The 21,723-nt window shown below is 44.2% G+C and overlaps 1 protein-coding gene across 2 annotated transcripts; it reads left to right on the top strand.

The window, feature by feature from the left end:
* Positions 1 to 16,977: 16,977 nt before the first annotated feature.
* LOC100282267 (actin 1) lies at positions 16,978 to 21,208 on the top strand. Of its 2 annotated transcripts, none has more exons than NM_001155179.2 (5): positions 16,978 to 17,337; positions 18,281 to 18,348; positions 18,434 to 18,827; positions 18,935 to 19,548; positions 20,435 to 21,208. In NM_001155179.2, exons 2-5 carry the CDS (start codon positions 18,292 to 18,294, stop codon positions 20,498 to 20,500), a joined length of 1,131 nt encoding a protein of 376 aa, NP_001148651.2. In that variant the 5' UTR covers positions 16,978 to 17,337; positions 18,281 to 18,291; the 3' UTR covers positions 20,501 to 21,208. The 2 variants fall into 2 exon arrangements, with proteins under 2 accessions (NP_001148651.2, XP_008654957.1); XM_008656735.3 differs by having other exon boundaries at positions 17,093 to 17,458; positions 20,435 to 20,855.
* Positions 21,209 to 21,723: the final 515 nt, after the last annotated feature.

The following is a 21,723-nucleotide window of genomic DNA, read 5'->3' as shown; positions in this document are numbered from 1 at the left end:
CTTCACCTCCTCCACCGCTCGTTCTCGCCTCCCCCCGCCCACCATGCTCCTCGACTGTCGCGGTGGGACCCCGGCGAGGCAAGGAGACCCGAGCGAACCCCGGATCTACAGAGACGATGGGGGCAGTGGATCTGGTGCGCAGAGAGTTGGCGGACGGGTGCGCTAAACAGGGTGTCGGGCGGGGGCACGACATCCTACCTTGTTAGGGGGTGGCGACCTCTCCGCAGGCCAACCCGGCGGTTGTAGCGGCGAGGACGAGGGGAGGGCTGGGGGAACGAGGTTCCGGGGGGCAGGGCAGGGATGACGCGACGGAGCTCGTGGAGGGGTGCGGGGTAGGGTTTGGGGAAGGGCGGGGATCTGGCGGCGGACGCGAAGGTGGCTGTCAGGGCGGTGGGGCGGGCAGGAGCATCACGAGCGGAGGCGGGGGCACGAGGTGCAGGACAGGGTTTGGGGGGAAGGGCGGGGATCTCGCGGCGGACGGAGGCGCGTGCATCGAGGGGGAGGGCGCAGCGTCGCGAGGGCAGAGGAGGCAGGGGCAGAGGCACGGGCATCGCGGCGGCAGAGGCGAGGGCATGCGCGGGCATCGCGGGAGCGGGGCTACGAGGGCTTGGGGAGGCAGAGGGAGCGCGGAGGGAGCGCGACGGCAGAACATCGTCGAATGTGGACGCCTACGGTACAAACATAAGGAATAGTAGAGATTGCATAATTGGCTAACAGATAACAAATTATATCCAAGTGACTCAACTAAAAACACATTAGATATAGAGTGCTCGGATGAAATAGCAATTTTACCTAACCCTTTCACCTTTCCTTGGTTCCCATCACCGAATATTATTGAATCTTGGGGATCCTTGTTCTTGACGTAGGAAGAGAACATCCTCTTCTCCCCCGTCATGTGGTTTGTGCATCCGCTGTCGATAATCCAGCTTGAACCCCCGGATGCATAAACCTGCAAGGCAAATTTAGGCTTGGGTCTTAGGTACCCAACTTATGTTGGGTCCTACAAGGTTAGTTACAATAGTCTTAGGGACCCAAATGCAAGTTTTGTCTCCCTTACATTTGGCCCCTAACTTCCTAGCAATTACCTTCTTATCCTTTCTACAAATAGCAAAAGATGCATTGCAAGCATAATAAATTGTAGAAGGTTCATTAATTACTTTCCTAGGAACATGAACAATATTCTTTCTAGGCACATGATGAATATTTTTCCTAAGCAAATCTCTATCATGCACAACATGAGAACTAGAAGCAGTCATAGCATATGAGTTATAAGCATAGGTCCTATACGCATTTCTAGAAAATTTTCTATCACCATAAATGAAGGCATGGTTCTTTTGAACACTACTAGCCATAGGGGCCTTCCCTTTCTCCTTGGTGGAGATGGAAGCCTTATGGCTTGTTAAGTTCTTGACTTCCCTCTTGAAGCCAAGACCATCCTTAATTGAGGGGTGTCTACCAATCGTGTGGGCATCCCTTGCAAATTTTATTTTTATCAATTTCACTCTTGCTAGTCTTAAGTTGGGCATTAAGACTAGCCAATTCATCATTCAATTTAGAAATTGAAACTAGGTGATCACTACAAGCATCAACATCAAAATCTTTACACCTATTACAAATTGTAACATGTTCTACACAAGATGTTGATTTATTTGCTATTTCTAACTTAGCAATCAAATCATCATTTATGCTCTTTAAGCTAGAAATAGAGTCATGGCATGTAGACAATTCACTAGAAAGCATTTCATTCCTTTTAATTTCTAAAGCAAGGGATTTTTGTGCCTCTACAAATTTATCATGTTCTTCATACAACAAATCCTCTTGCTTTTCTAATAACCTATTCTTATCATTCAAGGCATCAATTAATTCATTAATTTTATCAACCTTGGTTCTATCTAGGCCCTTGAATAAACATGAATAATCTATTTCATCATCATCACTAGACTCGTCCTCACTTGAAGAAGCATAAGTAGTATTTCGAGTACATACCTTCTTCTCCTTCGCCATGAGGCATGTGTGACGCTCGTTGGGGAAGAGGGCCGATTTGTTGAAGGCGGTGGCAGCGAGTCCTTCATTGTTGGAGTCGGACGACGAACAATCCGAGTCCCACTCCTTTCCAAGGTGTGCCTCGCCCTTAGCCTTCTTGTAAGCTTTCTTCTTTTCCCTCTTGTTCCCTTGTTCCTGGTCACTATCATTATCGGGACAGTTAGCGATAAAATGACCAACCTTACCACATTTGAAGCATGAGCGCTTCCCCTTCGTCTTGTTCTTGTTAGGCTGCCCCTTGCGTCCCTTTAGCGCCGTCTTGAAGCGCTTGATAATGAGGGCCATCTCTTCATCATTGAGCCCGGTCGCCTCAACTTGCGCCACCTTGCTAGGTAGCGCCTCCTTGCTCCTTGTTGCCTTGAGAGCAATGGGTTGAGGCTCATGGATTGGACCGTTCAACGCGTCGTCCACGTATCTCGCCTCCTTGATCATCATTCGCCCGCTTATGAACTTCCCAAGAACTTCTTCGGGCGACATCTTGGTGTACCTAGGATTTTCACGAATATTGTTCACCAGATGTGGATCAAGTACAGTAAAAGACCTTAGCATTAGGCGAACGACGTCGTGGTCCGTCCATCGCGTGCTTCCGTAGCTCCTTATCTTGCTGATGAGGGTATTGAGCCGGTTGTATGTTTGGGTTGGCTCCTCTCCCCTTATCATTGCAAATCTCCCAAGCTCACCCTCCACCAACTCCATTTTGGTGAGCATGGTGACGTCGTTCCCCTCATGTGAGATCCTGAGGGTGTCCCAGATCTGCTTGGCATTTTCCAAGCCGCTCACCTTATTGTACTCTTCCCTGCACAAAGATGCTAAGAGGACAGTAGTAGCTTGTGCATTTTTATGGATTTGTTCGTTTATAAACATAGGACTATCCGAGCTATCAAATTTCATTCCACTCTCTACAATCTCCCATATGCTTGGATGGAGAGAGAACAGGTGACTACGCATTTTGTGACTCCAAAATCCGTTGTCCTCCCCATCAAAGTGTGGAGGTTTGCCAAGAGGAATGGAAAGCAAATGTGTATTAGAACTATGCGGAATTCAAGAATAATCGAAAGAGAAGTTTGAATTGACCGTCTTTCTTTTCTCGTAGTCGTTGTTGTCATCCTTTTGGGAAGAAGTGGACTCGTCGCTGTCGTCGTAGTAGACGATCTCCTTGATGCGCCTCGTCTTTTTCTTCTTCCCATCTTTTCGTTTGTGGCCTGAGCCCGAGTCGGTAGGCTTGTCCTCCTTCGGCTCGTTGACGAAAGACTCCTCCTTTTCATTGATCACAATTCCCTTCCCCTTAGGATCCATCTCTTCGGGCGATTAGTCCCTTTCTTGAAGAGAACGACTCTGATACCAATTGAGAGCACCTAGAGGGGGGTGAATAGGTGATCCTGTAAAAACTTAAACTTAAAGCCACAAAAACTTGTTTAAGTGTTAGCACAATAATGCCAAGTGGATAGAGAGAAGTCTTGACAAAACACAATAACCACAAGAGATCAACACAGAGATGGCACAGTGGTTTATCCCGTGGTTCGGCCAAGACCAATGCTTGCCTACTCCACGTTGTGGCATCCCAACGGACGAGGGTTGCAATCAACCCCTCTCAAGCGGTCCAAAGACCCACTTGAATACCACGGTGTTTTGCTTTGCTTTACTACATCCCGCTTGCGAGGAATCTCCACAACTTGGAGTCTCTCGCCCTTACAAAGATGTTCACAAAAAAGCTCGGAGTAAGGGAGGGATGAGCAACTCACACAAGACACAAAGATCACAGCAAATACGCACACACAAGACCCGGATTTGAGCTCAAGAGACTATCACGAGTTTCACACTAGAACGGAGCTCAAATCACTAAGAATGTCGAACAAGTGCGCAAGAACGAAGTGTGAGTGATCAACTATGCTCAAAGAATGCTTGGGGAATGCTTGGTGTTCTCTTCCATGCGCCTAGGGGTCCCTTTTATAGCCCCAAGGCAGCTAGGAGCCGTTGAGAGCATTCCAGGATGGCAGATCTTGCCTTCTGTCGCCTGGCGCACCGGACAGTCCAGTGCTGATTTCTTTCCTTGTTTGGCGAAGCCGACCGTTGCTGATTCAGAGCCGTTGGCGCACCGGACACTGTCCGGTGCACACTGGACAGTCCGGTGCCCCAATGTGACCGTTGGCTCGGCCACGCGTCACGCGCGGAATCCTCGGCCGACCGTTGGCTCGGCTGACCGTTGGCTCACCGGACAGTCCGGTGCACACCGAACAGTCCGGTGAATTATAGCCGTACGCCGTTAATCACTTCCCGAGAGCGACGACTTCGCCTGTGAACGGCTCACCGGACAGTCCGGTGATTTATAGCCGTACACTGCCGTCGAAGTCCCGAGAGCAGTAAGTTCGCCAGAGCCAGCCTGGCGCACCGGACACTGTCCGGTGCACCACCGGACAGTCTGGTGCATCCAGACTGAGCAGACTTTGGCTGAACAAAGCCATCTCTTTTCCAACTTGATTATTCCTGTTTCCAGCACTTAGACACAATACATTAGTCCATAAAACAATGTACTAAGTATATAAACATACCTTTACTTTTGATTTGCACTTTGTCCATCACTTGGGATACTTCAACACTTAAGCACTTGTGTTGGACACTAAATCACCAAAATACTTAGAAATGGCCCAAGGGCACATTTCCCTTTCAGTGTTATGATGGCATGTATTTATATAGGCTAGGAGATGGGTGGTTACATAACAGACCTAATCTTTTACTTATCTATTACAATCCTATCCTAGATGGGTGGTTACATAACAGATCTAATCTGGTACTTATATGTTACAATCCTATCCTATATGTTAGGAACTCTAACTTATCTCTTTTATTCTAATACTATGGTTGTTAATTTGTACTAATCATATTAGAACTTCAATTTAAATAAATCTTAGAATATATTTGTATTTAATTTTTAAATTATTTTTTGGTGTTATACGCGAGATGAAGGAGTATTTTCTTAAATATCTTATTGTGATATCCTAATTTGTATCGACTTTACCTAAAGGACGTCGTGTACAAACAAACTAACCAAACATACATCGATCCATTATATTAGCTTATATTTCTATTTTTGCTTTCTATTTTAAATTTAAAATTCAAGTCTAATTTAGAGCTAAGTTAAATTTTCTATTTCAAGCATAAATTGCAACAAATAAAAACTCAACATGAATGCAAAATATTTTTATTAATTAATTTATCCATTTAAGCAAATGAAAAATTAGTAGGAATAATTCATGTAAGATGTTTTACAATAATAACTATTAAAGAAAATAATTCTAACACATAGCCACATTTTAGAAGTACAATAAAATAAATTTATAATCTTCACATATTTATTAAAAGGATATAATTCCTGATGTAAACTCTATATTAAGAGATAGTTTAACTTATTTTTTTGGAGAATAGATCTTTAACACAAAGGATAGTTTACATAAAAATCTTTTAGGTAATATATTATTTGAAAACACGTTTATTTAAATCACGACATGAGTTTCCTAATTTATTCAGGATGTGATTTTGGAGTGTTACAAAATCCGAGAGATAATCACTAGCGTGCTCTTGAGAGAGTTTTGCGCTATCTAAAAGGTACTTGAGTTTAGACATCCATTATATCGGGTACCCAACAGTACTGAGGGTTATTGTGATGCAAACTGGATATCTGATGTTGATGAGATATATGCCACAAGTGGATATGTGTTTTCACTTGGAGGTGGCGCTATTTCATGGAAGTCTTGCAAGCAGACCATCTTAACGAGATCGACTATGGAAGCAGAACTCACAACATTAGATACCGCTTCAGTTGAGGCTATGTGGCTTCGTGAACTCCTTATAAAAAAACATATGTCGGCTATTTACATGAATTGTGATAATCAGACTGTGATAATTAAAATTAACAATTTTAAGGATAATATGAAGTCGACAAGGCATATAAATAGACTTTTGAAATCTGTAAGGAAATTGATAAACTCTGGAGTAATAGCGTTGGATTATGTCCATACGTCTAAAAATATAGCAGATCAATTTACTAAGGGGCTATCACGTAGTGTGATAGATAATGCATAAAGTGAGATGGGCCTGAGACCCACCTAAAGTTTATCATAGTGGTATCATGTTCTATGTGATTGAAGATCCCATGAATTAGAATGGTGAAACAAGCTAGTGGTAGTCTGAGAGAAAAGATTCTTAATAAGGCTCATTTCAGATGCATGTCTTTCCTTACTGTAAGGTAGGTTAGTGTTTGCACCTTAATATGTTCTAAGTGACTTTGTGAAGCAAAGATGTTGTCATAGAACATCTTTAGAGGAACATATCTATATGGGTTATGAAAGTCGCCTAGAGGGGGGTGAATAGGCAAATCTGAAATTTATAAAGTTTAAGCACAACTACAAGCCGGGGTTAGCGTTAGAAATATAATCGAGTCCGAAAGAGAGGGCGAAAACAAATCACAAGCGAATAAGAGCGGATGACACGGTGATTTGTTTTACCGAGGTTCGGTTCTTGCAAACCTACTCCCCGTTGAGGTGGTCACAAAGACCGGGTCTCTTTCAACCCTTTCCCTCTCTCAAACGGTCACCTAGACCGAGTGAGCTTCTCTTCTCAATCAATTGGGACACTAAGTCCCTACAAGGACCACCACACAATTGGTGTCTCTTGCTTCGATTACAAAGAACTTGGGAACAAGAATAGAAGAAGAAGAAAAGCGATCCAAGCGCAAGAGCTCAAAAGAACACAACAAAACTCTCTCTTCTAGTCACTAATGCTTTGAGTGGAATTGGGACTTGGAGAGATTTTGATTCACTCTATTTGTGTCTTGTATTGAATGCACTAGCTCTAGTATTGGGTGGAATGTCTGAAAACTTGGATGCCATGAAGTGTGGTGGTTGGGGGTATTTATAGCCCCAACCACCAAAGTTGTCGTTGGGAGGGGCTGCTGTCGAAGGGCGCACCGGGCAGTCCGGTGCACCACCGGACACTGTGCGGTGCGCGAGCCACGTCACCCAACCCTTACGGTTCGACCGTTGGAGCTTCTGACATGTGGGCCACCGGACAGTCCGGTGGTGCACCGGACAGGTCTTGTTCACTATCCAGTGCGCCTTCTGGCGCCTGCTCTGACTTCTGCGCGCGCAGTTGCACTGTTCACTGTAGACTTTTGCAGATGACCGTTGGCGCATTTAGCCATTGCTCCGCTGGCACACCGGACAGTCCAGTGCTACACCGGACAGTCCGATGAATTATAGCGGAGAGGCAATCCTAGAAATCCGAAGGTGGCAAGTTCGGAGTTGATCTACCTGGTGCACCGGACACTATACGGTGGCACACAGGACAGTCCGGTGCGCCAGACCAGGGCAGCCTTCGGTTGTCTTTGCTCCTTTTTCTTTGAACCCTTTCTTGGACTTTTTATTGGTTTGTGTTGAACCTTTGGCACTTATAGAACTTATAATCTAGAGCAAACTAGTTAGTCCAATAATTTGTGTTGGGTAATTCAACCACCAAAATCATTTAGAAAAAGGTGTGAGCCTATTTCCCTTTCAATCTCCCCCTTTTTGGTGATTGATGTCAACACAAATCAAAGCAAATATATAAGTGCAGAATTGAACTAGTTTGCATAAGGTAAGTGCAAAGGTTACTTGGAATTAAACCAATATACATTTAATAAGATATGCATGGATGCTTTCTTCTAATTTTAACATTTTGGACCACGCTTGCACCACTTGTTTTGTTTTTGCAAATTCTTTTGGAAATTATTTTCAAAGTCTTTTTGCAAACTAGTCAAGGATAAATGAATAAGATTTCGAGAAGCATTTTCAAGATTTGAAATTTTCTCCCCCTATTTCAAATGCTTTTCCTTTGACTATACAAAACTCCCCCTCAATGAAATTCTCCTCTTAGTGTTCAAGAGGGTTTTAGATATTAATTTTGAAAGAGGTCATACCAATTTGAAATTATACCAAAAATAAGATACCAATTGAAAAACTTCTTTTAACTTCTTTTAATACAAATTGAAAAGACTACATTTTTTGAAATTGGTGGTGGTGCGGTCCTTTTGCTTTGTGCTAATACTTTCTCCCCCTTTGGCATGAATCGCCAAAAACGGATACTTGTGAGTGAAATATAAGCCCTTTTACTTTCTCTCCCCTTTTGGCAAACAATATATGAGTGAAGATTATACCAAATTGGAGAGCGGTGTGGAGTGACGACGAAGTGGAGATAATTTTATGGACTGGAGTGGAAGCCTTGTCTTCGCCGAAGACCCCATTTCCCTTTCAATCTATGACTTAGCATGAAATGCACTTGAGAAACACATTAGTCATAGCACATGAAAGAGATATGATCAAAGGTATATAAATGAGCAATGTGTGCAAAATATCAATCAAAATTCCTAGAATCAAGAATGTTTAGCTCATGCCTAAGTTTGGTAAAGGTTTTCTCATCTAGTGGTTTGGTAAAGATATCGGCTAATTGTTCTTTGGTGCTAACATAAGCAATCTCGATATCCCCCTTTTGTTGGTGATCCCTCAAAAAGTGATACCGAATGGCTATGTGCTTAGTGCGGCTATGTTCAACGGGATTATCTGCCATGCGGATTGCACTCTCATTATCACATAGAAGAGGAACTTTGGTTAATTTGTAACCATAGTCCCTAAGGGTTTGCCTCATCCAACGTAATTGTGCGCAACAATGGCCTACGACAATGTACTCGGCTTCGGTGGTAGAAAGAGCTACAGAATTTTGTTCCTTTGAAGCCCAAGACACCAGGGATCTTCCCAAGAACTGACAAGTCCCTGATGTGCTCTTTCTATCAATTTTACACCCTGCCCAATCAGCATCTGAATAACCAATTAAATCAAATGTGGATCCCTTGGGGTACCAAAGACCAAACTTAGGAGTATAAACTAAATATCTCAAGATTCGTTTTACGGCCCTAAGGTGAACTTCCTTAGGATCGGCTTGAAATCTTGCACACATGCATACGGAAAGCATAATGTCCGGTCGAGATGCACATAAATAGAGTAAAGATCCTATCATCGACCGGTATACCTTTTGATCTACGGATTTACCTCCCATGTCGAGGTCGAGATGCCCATTGGTTCCCATGGGTGTCTTGATGGGCTTGGCATCCTTCATTCCAAACTTGGTGAGTATATCTTGAATGTACTTAGTTTGGCTGATGAAGGTGCCCTCTTGGAGTTGCTTGACTTGAAATCCTAGAAAATACTTCAACTACCCATCATAGACATCTCGAATTTTTGAACCATGATCCTACTAAACTCTTCACAAGTAGATTTGTTAGTAGACCCAAATATGATATCATCAACATAAATTTGGCATACAAACAAATCATTTGCAATGGTTTTAGGAAAGAGAGTAGGATCGGCTTTTCCGACTTTGAAGCCATTAACGATAAGAAAATCTCTTAGGCATTCATACCATTCTCTTGGGGCTTGCTTGAGCCCATAAAGCGCCTTAGAGAGTTTATAGACATGGTTAGGATACTCACTATCTTCAAAGCCGGGAGGTTGCTCAACATAGACCTCCTCCTTGATTGGTCCATTGAGGAAGGCACTTTTCACGTCCATTTGGTAAAGCTTAAAGCCATGGTAAGTAGCATAGGCAAGTAATATATGAATGGACTCAAGCCTAGCTACGGGTGCATAGCTTTCACCGAAATCCAAACCTTCGACTTGTGAATATCCCTTGGCCACAAGTCGGGCTTTGTTCCTTGTCACCACACCATGCTCATCTTGTTTGTTGCAGAAGACCCACTTGGTTCCTACAACATTTTGATCAGGACATGGAACTAAATGTCATTCCTCATTTCTCGTGAAGTTGTTGAGTTCCTCTTGCATTGCCAACACTCAATCCGAATCCCTTAATACGTCTTCCATTCTGTATGGCTCAATAGAAGACACAAAGGAGTAATGTTCACAAAAATGAGCAACATGAGATCGAGTGGTTACCCCTTATGAATATCGCCGAGGATGGAGTTCACGGGGTGATCTCGTTGTATTGCTTGGTGGACTCTTGGGTGTGGCGGTCTTGGACCCTCATCATCTTCCTTGTCTTGATCATTAGCATCTCCCCCTTGATCATTGTCCTCCTCTTGAGGTGGCTCCTCTTGATCTTCATTTTCATCATCTTGAGCTTGATCCTCATCTTGAGTTGGTGGAGATGCTTGCATGGAGGAAGATGGTTGGTCTTGCGCATGTGGATGCTCTTCGGATTCCTTAGGACACACATCCTAATGGACATGTTCTTTAGTGCGAAACATCGAGCCTCTTCATCATCTAGCTCATTAAGATCAACTTGCTCTACTTGAGACCCGTTAGTCTCATCAAACACGATGTCACAAGAAACTTCAACTAGTCCAGTGGACTTGTTAAAGACTCTATATGCCCTTGTGTTTGAGTCATAACCAAGTAAAAAGCCTTCTACAGCCTTAAGAGCAATTTAGATTTTCTACCTCTTTTAACAAGAATAAAGCATTTGCTACCAAAGACTCTAAAATATGAAACATTGGGCTTTTTACCGGTTAGGAGTTCATATGATGTCTTCTTGAGGATTCGGTGAAGGTAGAGACGGTTGATGGCGTAGCAAGCGGTGTTGATTGCTTCCGCCCAAAACCGGTCCGAAGTCTTGTACTCATCAAGCATGGTCCTCGCCATGTCAAGTAGAGTTCTATTCTTCCTCTCCACTACACCATTTTGTTGTGGTGTGTAGGGAGAAGAGAACTCATGCTTGATGCCCTCATCCTCAAGGAAGCCTTCTATTTGTGAGTTCTTGAACTCCGTTCCGTTGTCGCTTCTAATCTTCTTGATCCTTAAGCCGAACTTATTTTGAGCCCGTCTCAAGAATCCCTTTAAGGTCTCTTGGGTTTGAGATTTTTCCTGCAAAAAGAACACCCAAGTGAAGCGAGAATAATCATCCACAATAACTAGGCAGTACTTACTCCCGCCGAAGCTTATGTAAGCTATCGGACCGAATAGGTCCATGTGGAGTAGCTCAAGCGGCCTGTCAGTCGTCATGATGTTCTTGTGTGGATGATGAACACCAACTTGCTTCCCTGCTTGACATGCGCTACAAATCCTGTCTTTCTCAAAATGAACATTTGTTAGTCCCAAAATGTGCTCTCCCTTTAGAAGCTTATGAAGATTCTTCATGCCAACGTGGGCTAGTCGGCGATGCCAGAGCCAACCCATGTTAGTCTTAGCAATTAAGCAAGTGTCGAGTTCAGCTTTATTAAAATCAACTAAGTATAGCTGACCCTCTAACACCCCCCTTAAATGCTACTGAATCGTCACTTCTTCTAAAGACAGTAACACCTATATCCGTAAAAAGACAGTTGTAACCTATTTTGCATAATTGAGAAACAGAAAGCAAATTGTAGTCTAAGGAATCTACAAGAAAAACATTGGAAATAGAATGGTCAGGAGATATAGCAATTTTACCAAGTCCTTTGACCAAACCTTGATTTCCATCCCCGAATGTGATAGCTCTTTGGGGATCATGGTTTTTCTCGTAGGAGGAGAACATCCTTTTCTCCCCAGTCATGTGGTTTGTGCAACCGCTATCAATGATCCAACTTGAGCCCCCGGATGCATCAACCTACAAAACAAGTTTAGGCCTTGTTCTTAGGTACCCAAACGGTCTTGGGTCCTTTCACATTAGAAACAAGCACCTTGGGTACCCAAACACAAGTCTTTGAGCCCTTGTGTTTGGTCCCAACATATTTGGCAACTACTTTGCCTGATTTGTTAGTTAAAACATATGAAGCATCAAAAGTTTTAAATGAAATGTTAGGCTCATTTGATGCAGCAGGAGTTTTCTTCTTAGGCAATTTAACATGAGTGGATTGCCTAGAACTAGATGCCTCACTCTTATACATAAAAGCATGATGAGAGCCAGAGTGAGACTTCCTAGAATGAATTCTCCTAATTTTGTGTTCGGGATAACCGGCAGGGTATAAAATGTAACCCTCGTTATCCTGAACCATGGAAGCCTTGCCCTTAACAAAGTTAGACATTTCTTAGGTGCATTAAGCTTGACATTGTCTCCTTTTTGGAAGCCAATGCCATTCTTAATGCCTGGGCGTCTCCCACTGTAGAGCATGCTTCTAGCAAATTTAAATTTTTCATTTTCTAAGTCATGCTCATTAATCTTAACACTAAGTTGAGCTATGTGATTATTTTGTTGTTTAATTAAAGCTAGGTGATCATGAATAGCATCAACATTAATGTCTCTACATCTAGTACAAATAGTAACATGCTCAACGGTAGATGTAGAGGGTTTTCACACATTTAATTCATGAATCTTAGCATGTAACATGACATTTTCATTTCTAAGATTGGAAACAATATCATTGCAAACATTTAAATTTTTAGCCTTATCAATCAATTTATCATTTTCTATCTTAAGGCTAGCAATGGATTCATTCAACTTGTCAATCTTAGCAATTAAACTAGCATTATCATTTTTAAGGTTGACAAGAGAATCATCACTAACATTTAATTTCTCAACCTTAGCAATCAGTTTATCATTCTCAAATCTAAGGTTGCAAATAGTGTCATGGCAAGTGCTTAGCTCACTAGTTAATTTTTCACATTTCTCTACTTCCTGAGCATAAGCATTTTTGACCTTAACATGTTTCTTATTTTCCTTAATTAGGAAGTCCTCTTGGTTATCCAAGAGTTCATCCTTCTCATGAATGGCACCTATCAATTCATTTAATTTTTCTTTTTGTTGCATGTTTAGGTTGGCAAAAAGGGCAAGGAAGTTATCCTCATTATCACTAGAGTTCTCCTCATCACTAGATGTAGCATATTTAGTGGAGGCTCTAGATTTTACCTTCTTTTTGTCGTCCTTTGCCATGAGACACTTGTGGCCGACGTTGGGGAAGAGGAGTCCCTTGTTGACGGCGATGTTGGCGGTGTCCTCGTCGGAGGAGGAGTCGGTGGAGCTCTCGTCGGAGTCCCATTCCCGACAAACATGGGCATCACCGCACTTCTTCTTGTAATACTTCTTCTCCTTCCTTCTTCCCTTCTTGTCGTTATCCCTGTCACTATCACTAGACAAAGGACATTTAGCGATAAAATGACCGGGCTTACCACATTTGTAGCAAACCTTCTTGGAGCAGGGTTTGTAATCCTTCCCCCTCCTTTGCTTGAGGATTTGGCGGAAGCTCTTGATGATGAGCGCCATCTCCTCGTTGTCGAGCTTGGAGGCGTCGATGGGGAGTCTACTTGATGTAGATTCTTCTTTCTTCTCCTCCGTTGCCTTGAATGCGACGGGTTGCATCTCGGGTGTGGAGGAGACGCCTTGCTCGATGATTTTCTTAGAGCCTTTGATCATCAATTCAAAGCTCACAAATTTTCCTATAACCTCCTTGGGAGACATTAGCTTGTATCTAGGATCACCACGAATTAATTGAACTTGTGTAGGATTAAGAAAAATGAGTGATTTTAGAATAACCTTGACCATTTCATGGTCATCCCATTTTGTGCTCTTGAGGTTGCGCACTTGGTTCACCAAGGTCTTGAGCCGGTTGTACATTGCTTGTGGCTCCTCCCCTTGATGAAGCATGAAGCGACCGAGCTCCCCCTCGATCGTTTCCCTCTTGGTGATCTTGGTCACCTCGTCTCCTTCGTGCGTGGTCTTTAGCACGTCCCAAATCTCTTTGGCACTCTTCAACCCTTTCACCTTATTATACTCCTCTCGAGTTAGAGAGGCAAGGAGTATAATAGTGGCTTGGGAGTTGAAGTGCCGGATTTGAGCTACCTCGTCCGAGTCATACCCTTCATCCCCCACGGATGGTTCCTGTGCACCAAACTCAACAATGTCCCAAATGCTAGCGTGGAGTGAGGTTAGATGGTGCCTCATTTTATCACTTCACATACAATAATCTTCAACATCAAAAACCGATGGTTTGCCTAGTGGGACAAAAAGTAAAGGAGTGCGTTTGGAAATACGAGGATGGCGTAAAGGGATCTTACTAAACTTCTTGTGCTCATGGCGCTTAGAAGTGACGGACGGCGCGTCGGAGCCAGAGGTGGAGGGCGATGAAGAATCGGTCTCGTAGTAGACCACTTTCTTCATTTTCTTCTTCTTGTCGCCACTCCGGTGCGACTTGACGTGGGGAGGTGATTCCTCCCTCTTCTTGTTGCCAGACTCCCCCGATGGAGCCTTCCCGTGGCTTGTAGCGGGCTTCTCGTCGGTCACCATCTCCTTCTTGGCGTGAGCTCCCGACATCAATTCGAGCGGTTAGGCTCTTAATGAAGTACCGGGCTCTGATACCAATTGAAAGTCGTCTAGAGGGGGGGTGAATAGGCAAATCTGAAATTTATAAAGTTTAAGCACAACTACAAGCCAGGGTTAGCGTTAGAAATATAATCGAGTCCGAAAGAGAGGGCGAAAACAAATCACAAGCAAATAAGAGCAGATGACACGGTGATTTGTTTTACCGAGGTTCGGTTCTTGCAAACCTACTCCCCGTTGAGGTGGTCACAAAGACCGGGTCTCTTTCAACCCTTTCCCTCTCTCAAACGGTCACCTAGACCGAGTGAGCTTCTCTTCTCAATCAATTGGGACACTAAGTCCCTACAAGGACCACCACACAATTGATGTCTCTTGCTTCAATTACAAAGAACTTGGGAACAAGAATAGAAGAAGAAGAAAAGCGATCCAAGCGCAAGAGCTCAAAAGAACACAGCAAAACTCTCTCTTCTAGTCACTAATGCTTTGAGTGGAATTGGAACTTGGAGAGATTTTGATTCACTCTATTTGTGTCTTGTATTGAATGCACTAGCTCTTGTATTGGGTGGAATGTCTGAAAACTTGGATGCCATGAAGTGTGGTGGTTGGGGGGTATTTATAGCCCCAACCACCAAAGTTGCCGTTGGGAGGGGCTGCTGTCGAAGGGCGCACCAGACACTGTGCGGTGCGCCAGCCACGTCACCCAACCGTTAGGGTTTGACCATTGGAGCTTCTGACATGTGGGCCACCGGACAGTCCGGTGGTGCACCGAACAGTCCTGTTCACTGTCCGGTGCGCCTTCTGGCGCCTGCTCTGACTTTTGCGCGCGTAGTTGCACTGTTCACTGTTCATTGTAGACTTTTGCAGACGACCGTTGGCGTATTTAACCGTTGCTCTGCTGGCACACCGGACAGTTCGGTGCTACACCGGACAGTCCAGTGAATTATAGCGGAGAGGCAATCCCAGAAACCCGAAGGTGGCAAGTTCGGAGTTGATCTCCCTGGTGCACCGGACAGTCCGGTGCGCCAGACCAGGGCAGCCTTCGGTTGTCTTTACTCCTTTTTATTTGAACCCTTTCTTGGACTTTTTATTGGTTTGTGTTGAACCTTTGGCACATGTAGAACTTATAGTCTAGAGCAAACTAGTTAGTCCAATAATTTGTGTTGGGCAATTCAACCACCAAAATCATTTAGAAAAAGGTGTGAGCTTATTTCCCTTTCAGGTTAACTGTTAGTCACAGTTTATGAGATTTAGGTGGTCTCTAGACACCCATGAAAGGATATGGAGTTTGACTTATATGCTCCAACAAGAGGGGATGTGTTCGGCAATCTAGTAGTGGTAAAGAGTTTAGATGAAACACATTCCACACAAAACTACCAATTCAAGGTTTAGTCCATTGTGCAGTTGTGGTTAAGTGTATTATATGCTCTAGGTGGATGTTCAACTTCACAGTCTCCATCGAAACACCAGTATATCAACGTTTGAGATGATGAGAGCATTTTCGTGTGACTTAGCATTTGGTGGGGATTATTGGATAAATGTGGGCATGGCCCATTAATATTCAATAATAATCAATGCTAATGACCCACTTAAAATGATATGATGTACTAATAAATTAGCACCATATTGAAAGTTTAATTGACAAATCGATCAACTTTAAAAAGTGGACAGTTGGTGCATCTATTGAGAAGCTGAGAAAAGGATGAAGGACTGCCACACACGCGCGCCGCCACCACCGGCCGGGTTGGGCCGTGGCTCGTGGCTTACTATCGTCAGTTTTCAAATCTAATGGCTCGATTGTTTCTGTTCGTTGTCCTTCTCCCCCTTCTGACGATCTATAAGAATTGAGAGGGAGGACTCTCTTCCGTTATACGCGATATCATCTCTCGTGAATTGCAAACAATATATCCACGTACTATTTTCTGTGAGCACATAGAGAGTGGGAGAGCAGGCCTCCGAAATCGCAGTTCGCAGAGATGTACTTGCACGAGTGTGCGGGCGATTTCAGATTTTTGGGAAGCGTATTCGCAACTTCTCTCGTGATCTGTTCCTGTTCTTCGTCGTCTTCCCCGGTTCTGACGACCGTCCGAGTGACTGCACGACGCACATCTTCCTGCATCGACTTTGTACGGCTACATCGAACATACACACGAGGTGTCTCATGTGAATGGAGCCACTGATGACTTGAGCATCGGTCCCTCCGTAGGGTACATTCTGTTTTTCGTATTTTTATATGTTTTATTGATGTTTACTGCTTATATAAATAATTATACACACATGCACATAAATGTCATCACCTATATTATACTGTTTTTAGAATAAATTAAAACTTAAAAGGGTTTTTTAAAGTGGTGCCATCGGTTTTGCGGATGTCCTTATTTTTATCTTTAGTTGTATTTTTTTCTCAGTTTACCCTTATGTTCTAATTTCTATAGCACTGAAAAGATAAAACTAAAAACACAACTAATAATAAAAATAACAATACCAATAAAACTGAGAGCACTACCTAAAAAAAAACTCAACTTAAAACACCTAAATTTCTAACACTACTTTGGGCACCGAAAGTTTCCTACGACGGCGACGGCTGCACTAGACCGTTGGAGAGGCTTTCGGTCCCTTTGTCCCATTGTCCGCCGGTATCATCAGGCCGGCCCAGAGACACAGAGACGAGTCCTGCACGTCTCAAGCTGCGGGTACGCTCCGACGTGTCGATCGAGAACGACACGTGCCGCGGCTGGGGAGCAAAAGGTACGGGACCAGTCCCCACGGCCGTCACGCTCGCAGCACCGGCCGTTTTCTACGGGCGGTGCAGTGGACGGGAGTAGTACCCTTTCTTTCTCTTCGAAGAAAATGCGGCGGCGTGTGGTATAAACCCCGCCCGTCACGCCGGGCCGTCCGTGCGTTTCCTTTTGTCTTCGCTTGCTTCCTTTCGAAAGTCCTTGCGTCACACTCGCCGATCGATCGAGTCTCTCCGGATTCCAGAGAGGCCCAACTGCCGAAGCCATCGATCGCCGCCACCTCTTCGAGCAGGTGATTATTCTCCCTCTTGCTCTTCGATCTCATCTTCTCTGTCTCCGCGGAATCGTACTAATCTCCCGACAGATCGCCTCACCAAGTCACCAGTCACCAGGCCTTTGACTGGTGTTGTCCGGTAACTTTTTTTTTTTGTGGTTTCTACGTCTGGCGCGCTGCTGATTTTTCCGCGGTTCTGTTTGGTTTGTGGTGATTTGCTGCAAGGGTAAAGGAATTCGAACTTTGCTGGGATGGTAGGATTATGCTAAGGCATGCTGGCTAGCTATGTTTGGATTGTGCTATGGCGCAGTGCCGACAGTACCCGACTTTGCTGCCAGTGGTGTCTCCTATTATATGATTTTTTTTTTCAAATAACAAGCTACGAATTTACTCGCTGCCCAAAAACCAAAAACAAATCGTAGAAACCGCTGTCCGCTGAGCTTGTTGGTTCCCCGTTGACCTCTAGTTGCCAGGGTAGTAAGTAGGAGGCGTAATTTTTTTGATTAGAAATGTCCGTCAAGCAGAGTTCCACCAAGCATATGTTGATAGAGCAGGATAGTGCTGGTTTTATTGCTTCGGGCCACAGCAGCAGCAAGGCCAGATGGGAAAAAATATCCCAAAAGGAATTATTTTCCTATGAAGTTGTGTGTGACCAATGGTGATATCCGCTTTATTTTGTAGAAAACTGAGATCATCGGGGAGCAGAATTTCTCTGACTCCGCATCTACATCTATACGCTCGAATACTTAGATCTTTGGTATTTTAAGGCTGCTGTACTGCTGTAGAAACATAAAGCTTTTCCCTATGCATAGAAGTCACAATTAAACGACAGACAATTATCAAAACATAAAGCTTTTCCCTTAAACCATGAGCAGAAAGTGTATTTTGATTCCCCGACCAGGCTGCATAACTGCATTTTTCTATGAATGTGTACTGAACGCTGAACTTTGGTCTGTTACAGAATAGTTGAGAATGGCTGACGAGGATATCCAGCCTATCGTATGTGACAATGGCACTGGAATGGTCAAGGTTGTTATCTCGTTCAGAAGTCTTTTCCAACAAAGCAACTCTACTCCTGTGACCTAATTGTTGCTCAACTCCTCAATATTTACAGGCCGGTTTCGCTGGTGATGATGCGCCAAGAGCTGTCTTCCCCAGCATTGTGGGAAGACCACGCCACACCGGTGTCATGGTCGGCATGGGCCAAAAGGATGCCTACGTAGGTGATGAGGCTCAGGCCAAGAGAGGCATCCTGACACTGAAGTACCCGATTGAGCATGGCATTGTCAACAACTGGGATGACATGGAGAAAATCTGGCATCACACCTTCTACAACGAGCTCCGTGTTTCGCCTGAAGATCACCCTGTGCTGCTGACCGAGGCCCCTCTCAACCCCAAGGCCAACAGAGAGAAAATGACGCAGATTATGTTTGAAACCTTCGAATGCCCAGCAATGTATGTTGCTATCCAGGCTGTTCTTTCGTTGTACGCTAGTGGGCGAACAACTGGTAAGATGGCTGTCGCCTCAGATATATATAGTGATATGCACTACAAAGATCATACATACATACGGCAATCCTGACACGGTCTCTTTGTCAAATATCTCTGTGTGCAGGTATTGTGATGGATTCCGGTGATGGTGTGAGCCACACGGTTCCAATCTATGAAGGATACACACTTCCTCATGCTATTCTCCGTTTGGATCTTGCGGGGCGTGACCTCACCGACCACCTAATGAAGATCCTCACAGAGAGAGGGTACTCCCTCACTACGAGCGCTGAGCGGGAGATTGTCAGGGACATAAAGGAGAAGCTTGCCTACGTTGCCCTTGATTATGAACAGGAGCTGGAGACTGCCAGGAGCAGCTCCTCTGTCGAGAAGAGCTACGAGATGCCTGATGGTCAGGTCATCACCATTGGGTCAGAAAGGTTTAGGTGCCCCGAGGTGCTGTTCCAACCATCCCTTGTTGGCATGGAATCGCCTGGCGTCCATGAGGCCACGTACAACTCCATCATGAAGTGTGATGTTGATATCAGGAAGGATTTGTATGGTAACGTTGTCCTCAGTGGGGGATCTACCATGTTCCCTGGGATTGCCGATCGTATGAGCAAGGAGATCACGTCCCTGGCTCCTAGCAGCATGAAGGTTAAAGTGATTGCGCCACCTGAAAGGAAGTACAGTGTCTGGATCGGTGGCTCTATTTTGGCTTCTCTCAGCACTTTTCAGCAGGTCTTCTCTTTCTTACTTTATTCTTTCATAAGCAGTAGGCTTTTATCATTCAACTCCTCTTCATGAGAACCTACAGCAGCCTTGACCATGTTGGGTGTGTGTGCTTTTTTTGTAGTTAAAGTGGAAATAACCCATTATATACCAACTCAATTTAGGTTAAACTGGCTTGTGATGCACTCTTTTTTACCTAAAAACGCAATTGGAATACAAATATATTCTTGCTTTAGTCAGTTACTCCAGTTTTCTAGTATCAACTTCTCTTAGGGCCCATTTGGAACGAAGGAAATATGAAGGATTTTTGAAGGATTCATTCCCTACATAGAAGTTTCCTATGTGACCCTTTGGAACACAGGATTTAATCCTATCAATTCCTTTGAAATTTCTATGGATTGCTTTCCTCCATACAAGTTTTGGAGGAAAATAACAAGAGCTCCAATCTCTTGGAAAATTTCCTATGACTCTTATCTCTCTATTCAAATTCATGTATAGCACCCAAAGGCTAGGTGAGAAATTTTGCTACGTTCTCAATTTCTGTAGGATTGCAATTCATAGGCAATTATAGTCATGTGTTTTCTCTATTCCTGTGTTTTCATATTCTTCTGTTCTAAAGGGGGGCTTAGTAGGCACTGCACATGTTGCTCCATCCTCCGCGTTGTTGTTTAATCATTACGTTGTTTAATCATTACAGACATAGATTTAAATTTGATAGTAACATCTTTTTGAGGAAATGAAAAGATTTTAAGGCCTTTTTCTTCACGATAGATATAAGCGGGATGTGGAAATGGAATTACTAGTGTGATAGCACCGAATATTTTTCTTGCATTGCCATTACTTGCACTCATTATTTTAATTTCATTTCTTTGACAATGGGCAACTGTGTTGGCAGATGTGGATCTCCAAGGGAGAGTATGACGAAACTGGTCCGGGCATTGTCCACATGAAGTGCTTCTAAGTTTTTTTGGGAAATTTTTCCAAAAAAAAAAAGAAGTTTCTGGGGAAGTTCGACATGGTACGTCAGGCGTTACCGGCTCATTGTGAACCAATACATGAACTGCCATGATAAGGTTATAAGCAGAAATAACAGTAGCACTGGCTCCAATTCCTGAAGATGAGTCTGGTGCGCCCTGCTGTATGAAATGGATCCCACTCGTATATTCGTCACCGCGCCGCACTGGTGTAACGTGTTGCCTCAGAGTTTGCTTTTAGCTGGTTCCTTTTTTAAAAATAAGTACTGTTTTTGGTTGGCTACCAGTCATTTTGAACTTCAGTAGCAAATTATCTTATTTAATGCTTGCTTTTTCATATTTGATGTTTGATCCGTCATAGCAACCCGCATAAAGAAACTCTTCAGCACATCACCTTGCTCTGCTCCCCTATTTTTCCTCGCTACAATGTCTATAGCAGAGATGACAATGGGATTTTTTCTGGGAAATTCTGGGACAGAAAAGATTCTTCCATAGGGATGTAAATGAAAAAAATAGGGATGTAAATGAAAAAATCTCCTACGGGTAAAACGAGGGTAAAAGGGAATGGGAAAGATTTTTTATCCTAGCATTTTTCATCATCATTTTCTTTTTCTATGGAGACCAGTTAAACTTACATGTGACAAGATTTTCGTGTAATAATTTGTTAAGAGATTATTCATTGTATAAATATTATAATTTAAGTAGTCTTGCAAGTTGGGTCGGGTCGTGCTGATCTGGCACGGGTCCGTCGTGCTTCGGGCTTAAATATTTCGGGCCGCCCTAGCATGAATTGCATTCAGGCTGGACTAAATTGTGCTCACTACTAAAATGTAGGCCCAGCAAGTTGCATCGGGCCGTGCTGGCCTAGACCCGGCCCAAACCCCTCTCAGGCGCCATCGTGTCGCTGTTCGCGGCGGGCGAGGGCGAGCTCGTGGCCAAGTCGGCCGACGGCGCGAGGGCGGGATCATGGCCTCGCTTAGCTCCCCTGCTTGGGCTTTCACGCCGTCGCGGGAGGGGAATTCCTCGAGTTCGCGCCCGGCGGCTCGCTGGTCGACGCGGTGGGCCAGAACGGGGGCCACCTGGAGGAGCCCGTCGTGCGAGCGTACGTGCCGCAGGAGGGAGTTCCTCGAGTTCGCGCACGGCGGCTCGCTGGTCGACGCGGTGGGCCGGAGCGTACGCGCCTAGAGGAGCCCGCCCTGTGAGCGTACGC

This window comes from Zea mays, chromosome 8 (genome assembly GCF_902167145.1).
Source record: "Zea mays cultivar B73 chromosome 8, Zm-B73-REFERENCE-NAM-5.0, whole genome shotgun sequence".
NCBI classification, from domain to species: domain Eukaryota; kingdom Viridiplantae; phylum Streptophyta; class Magnoliopsida; order Poales; family Poaceae; genus Zea; species Zea mays.
Note: the sequence above shows the minus strand (reverse complement) of the source record. Positions and strands in the feature narration are given on the sequence as shown.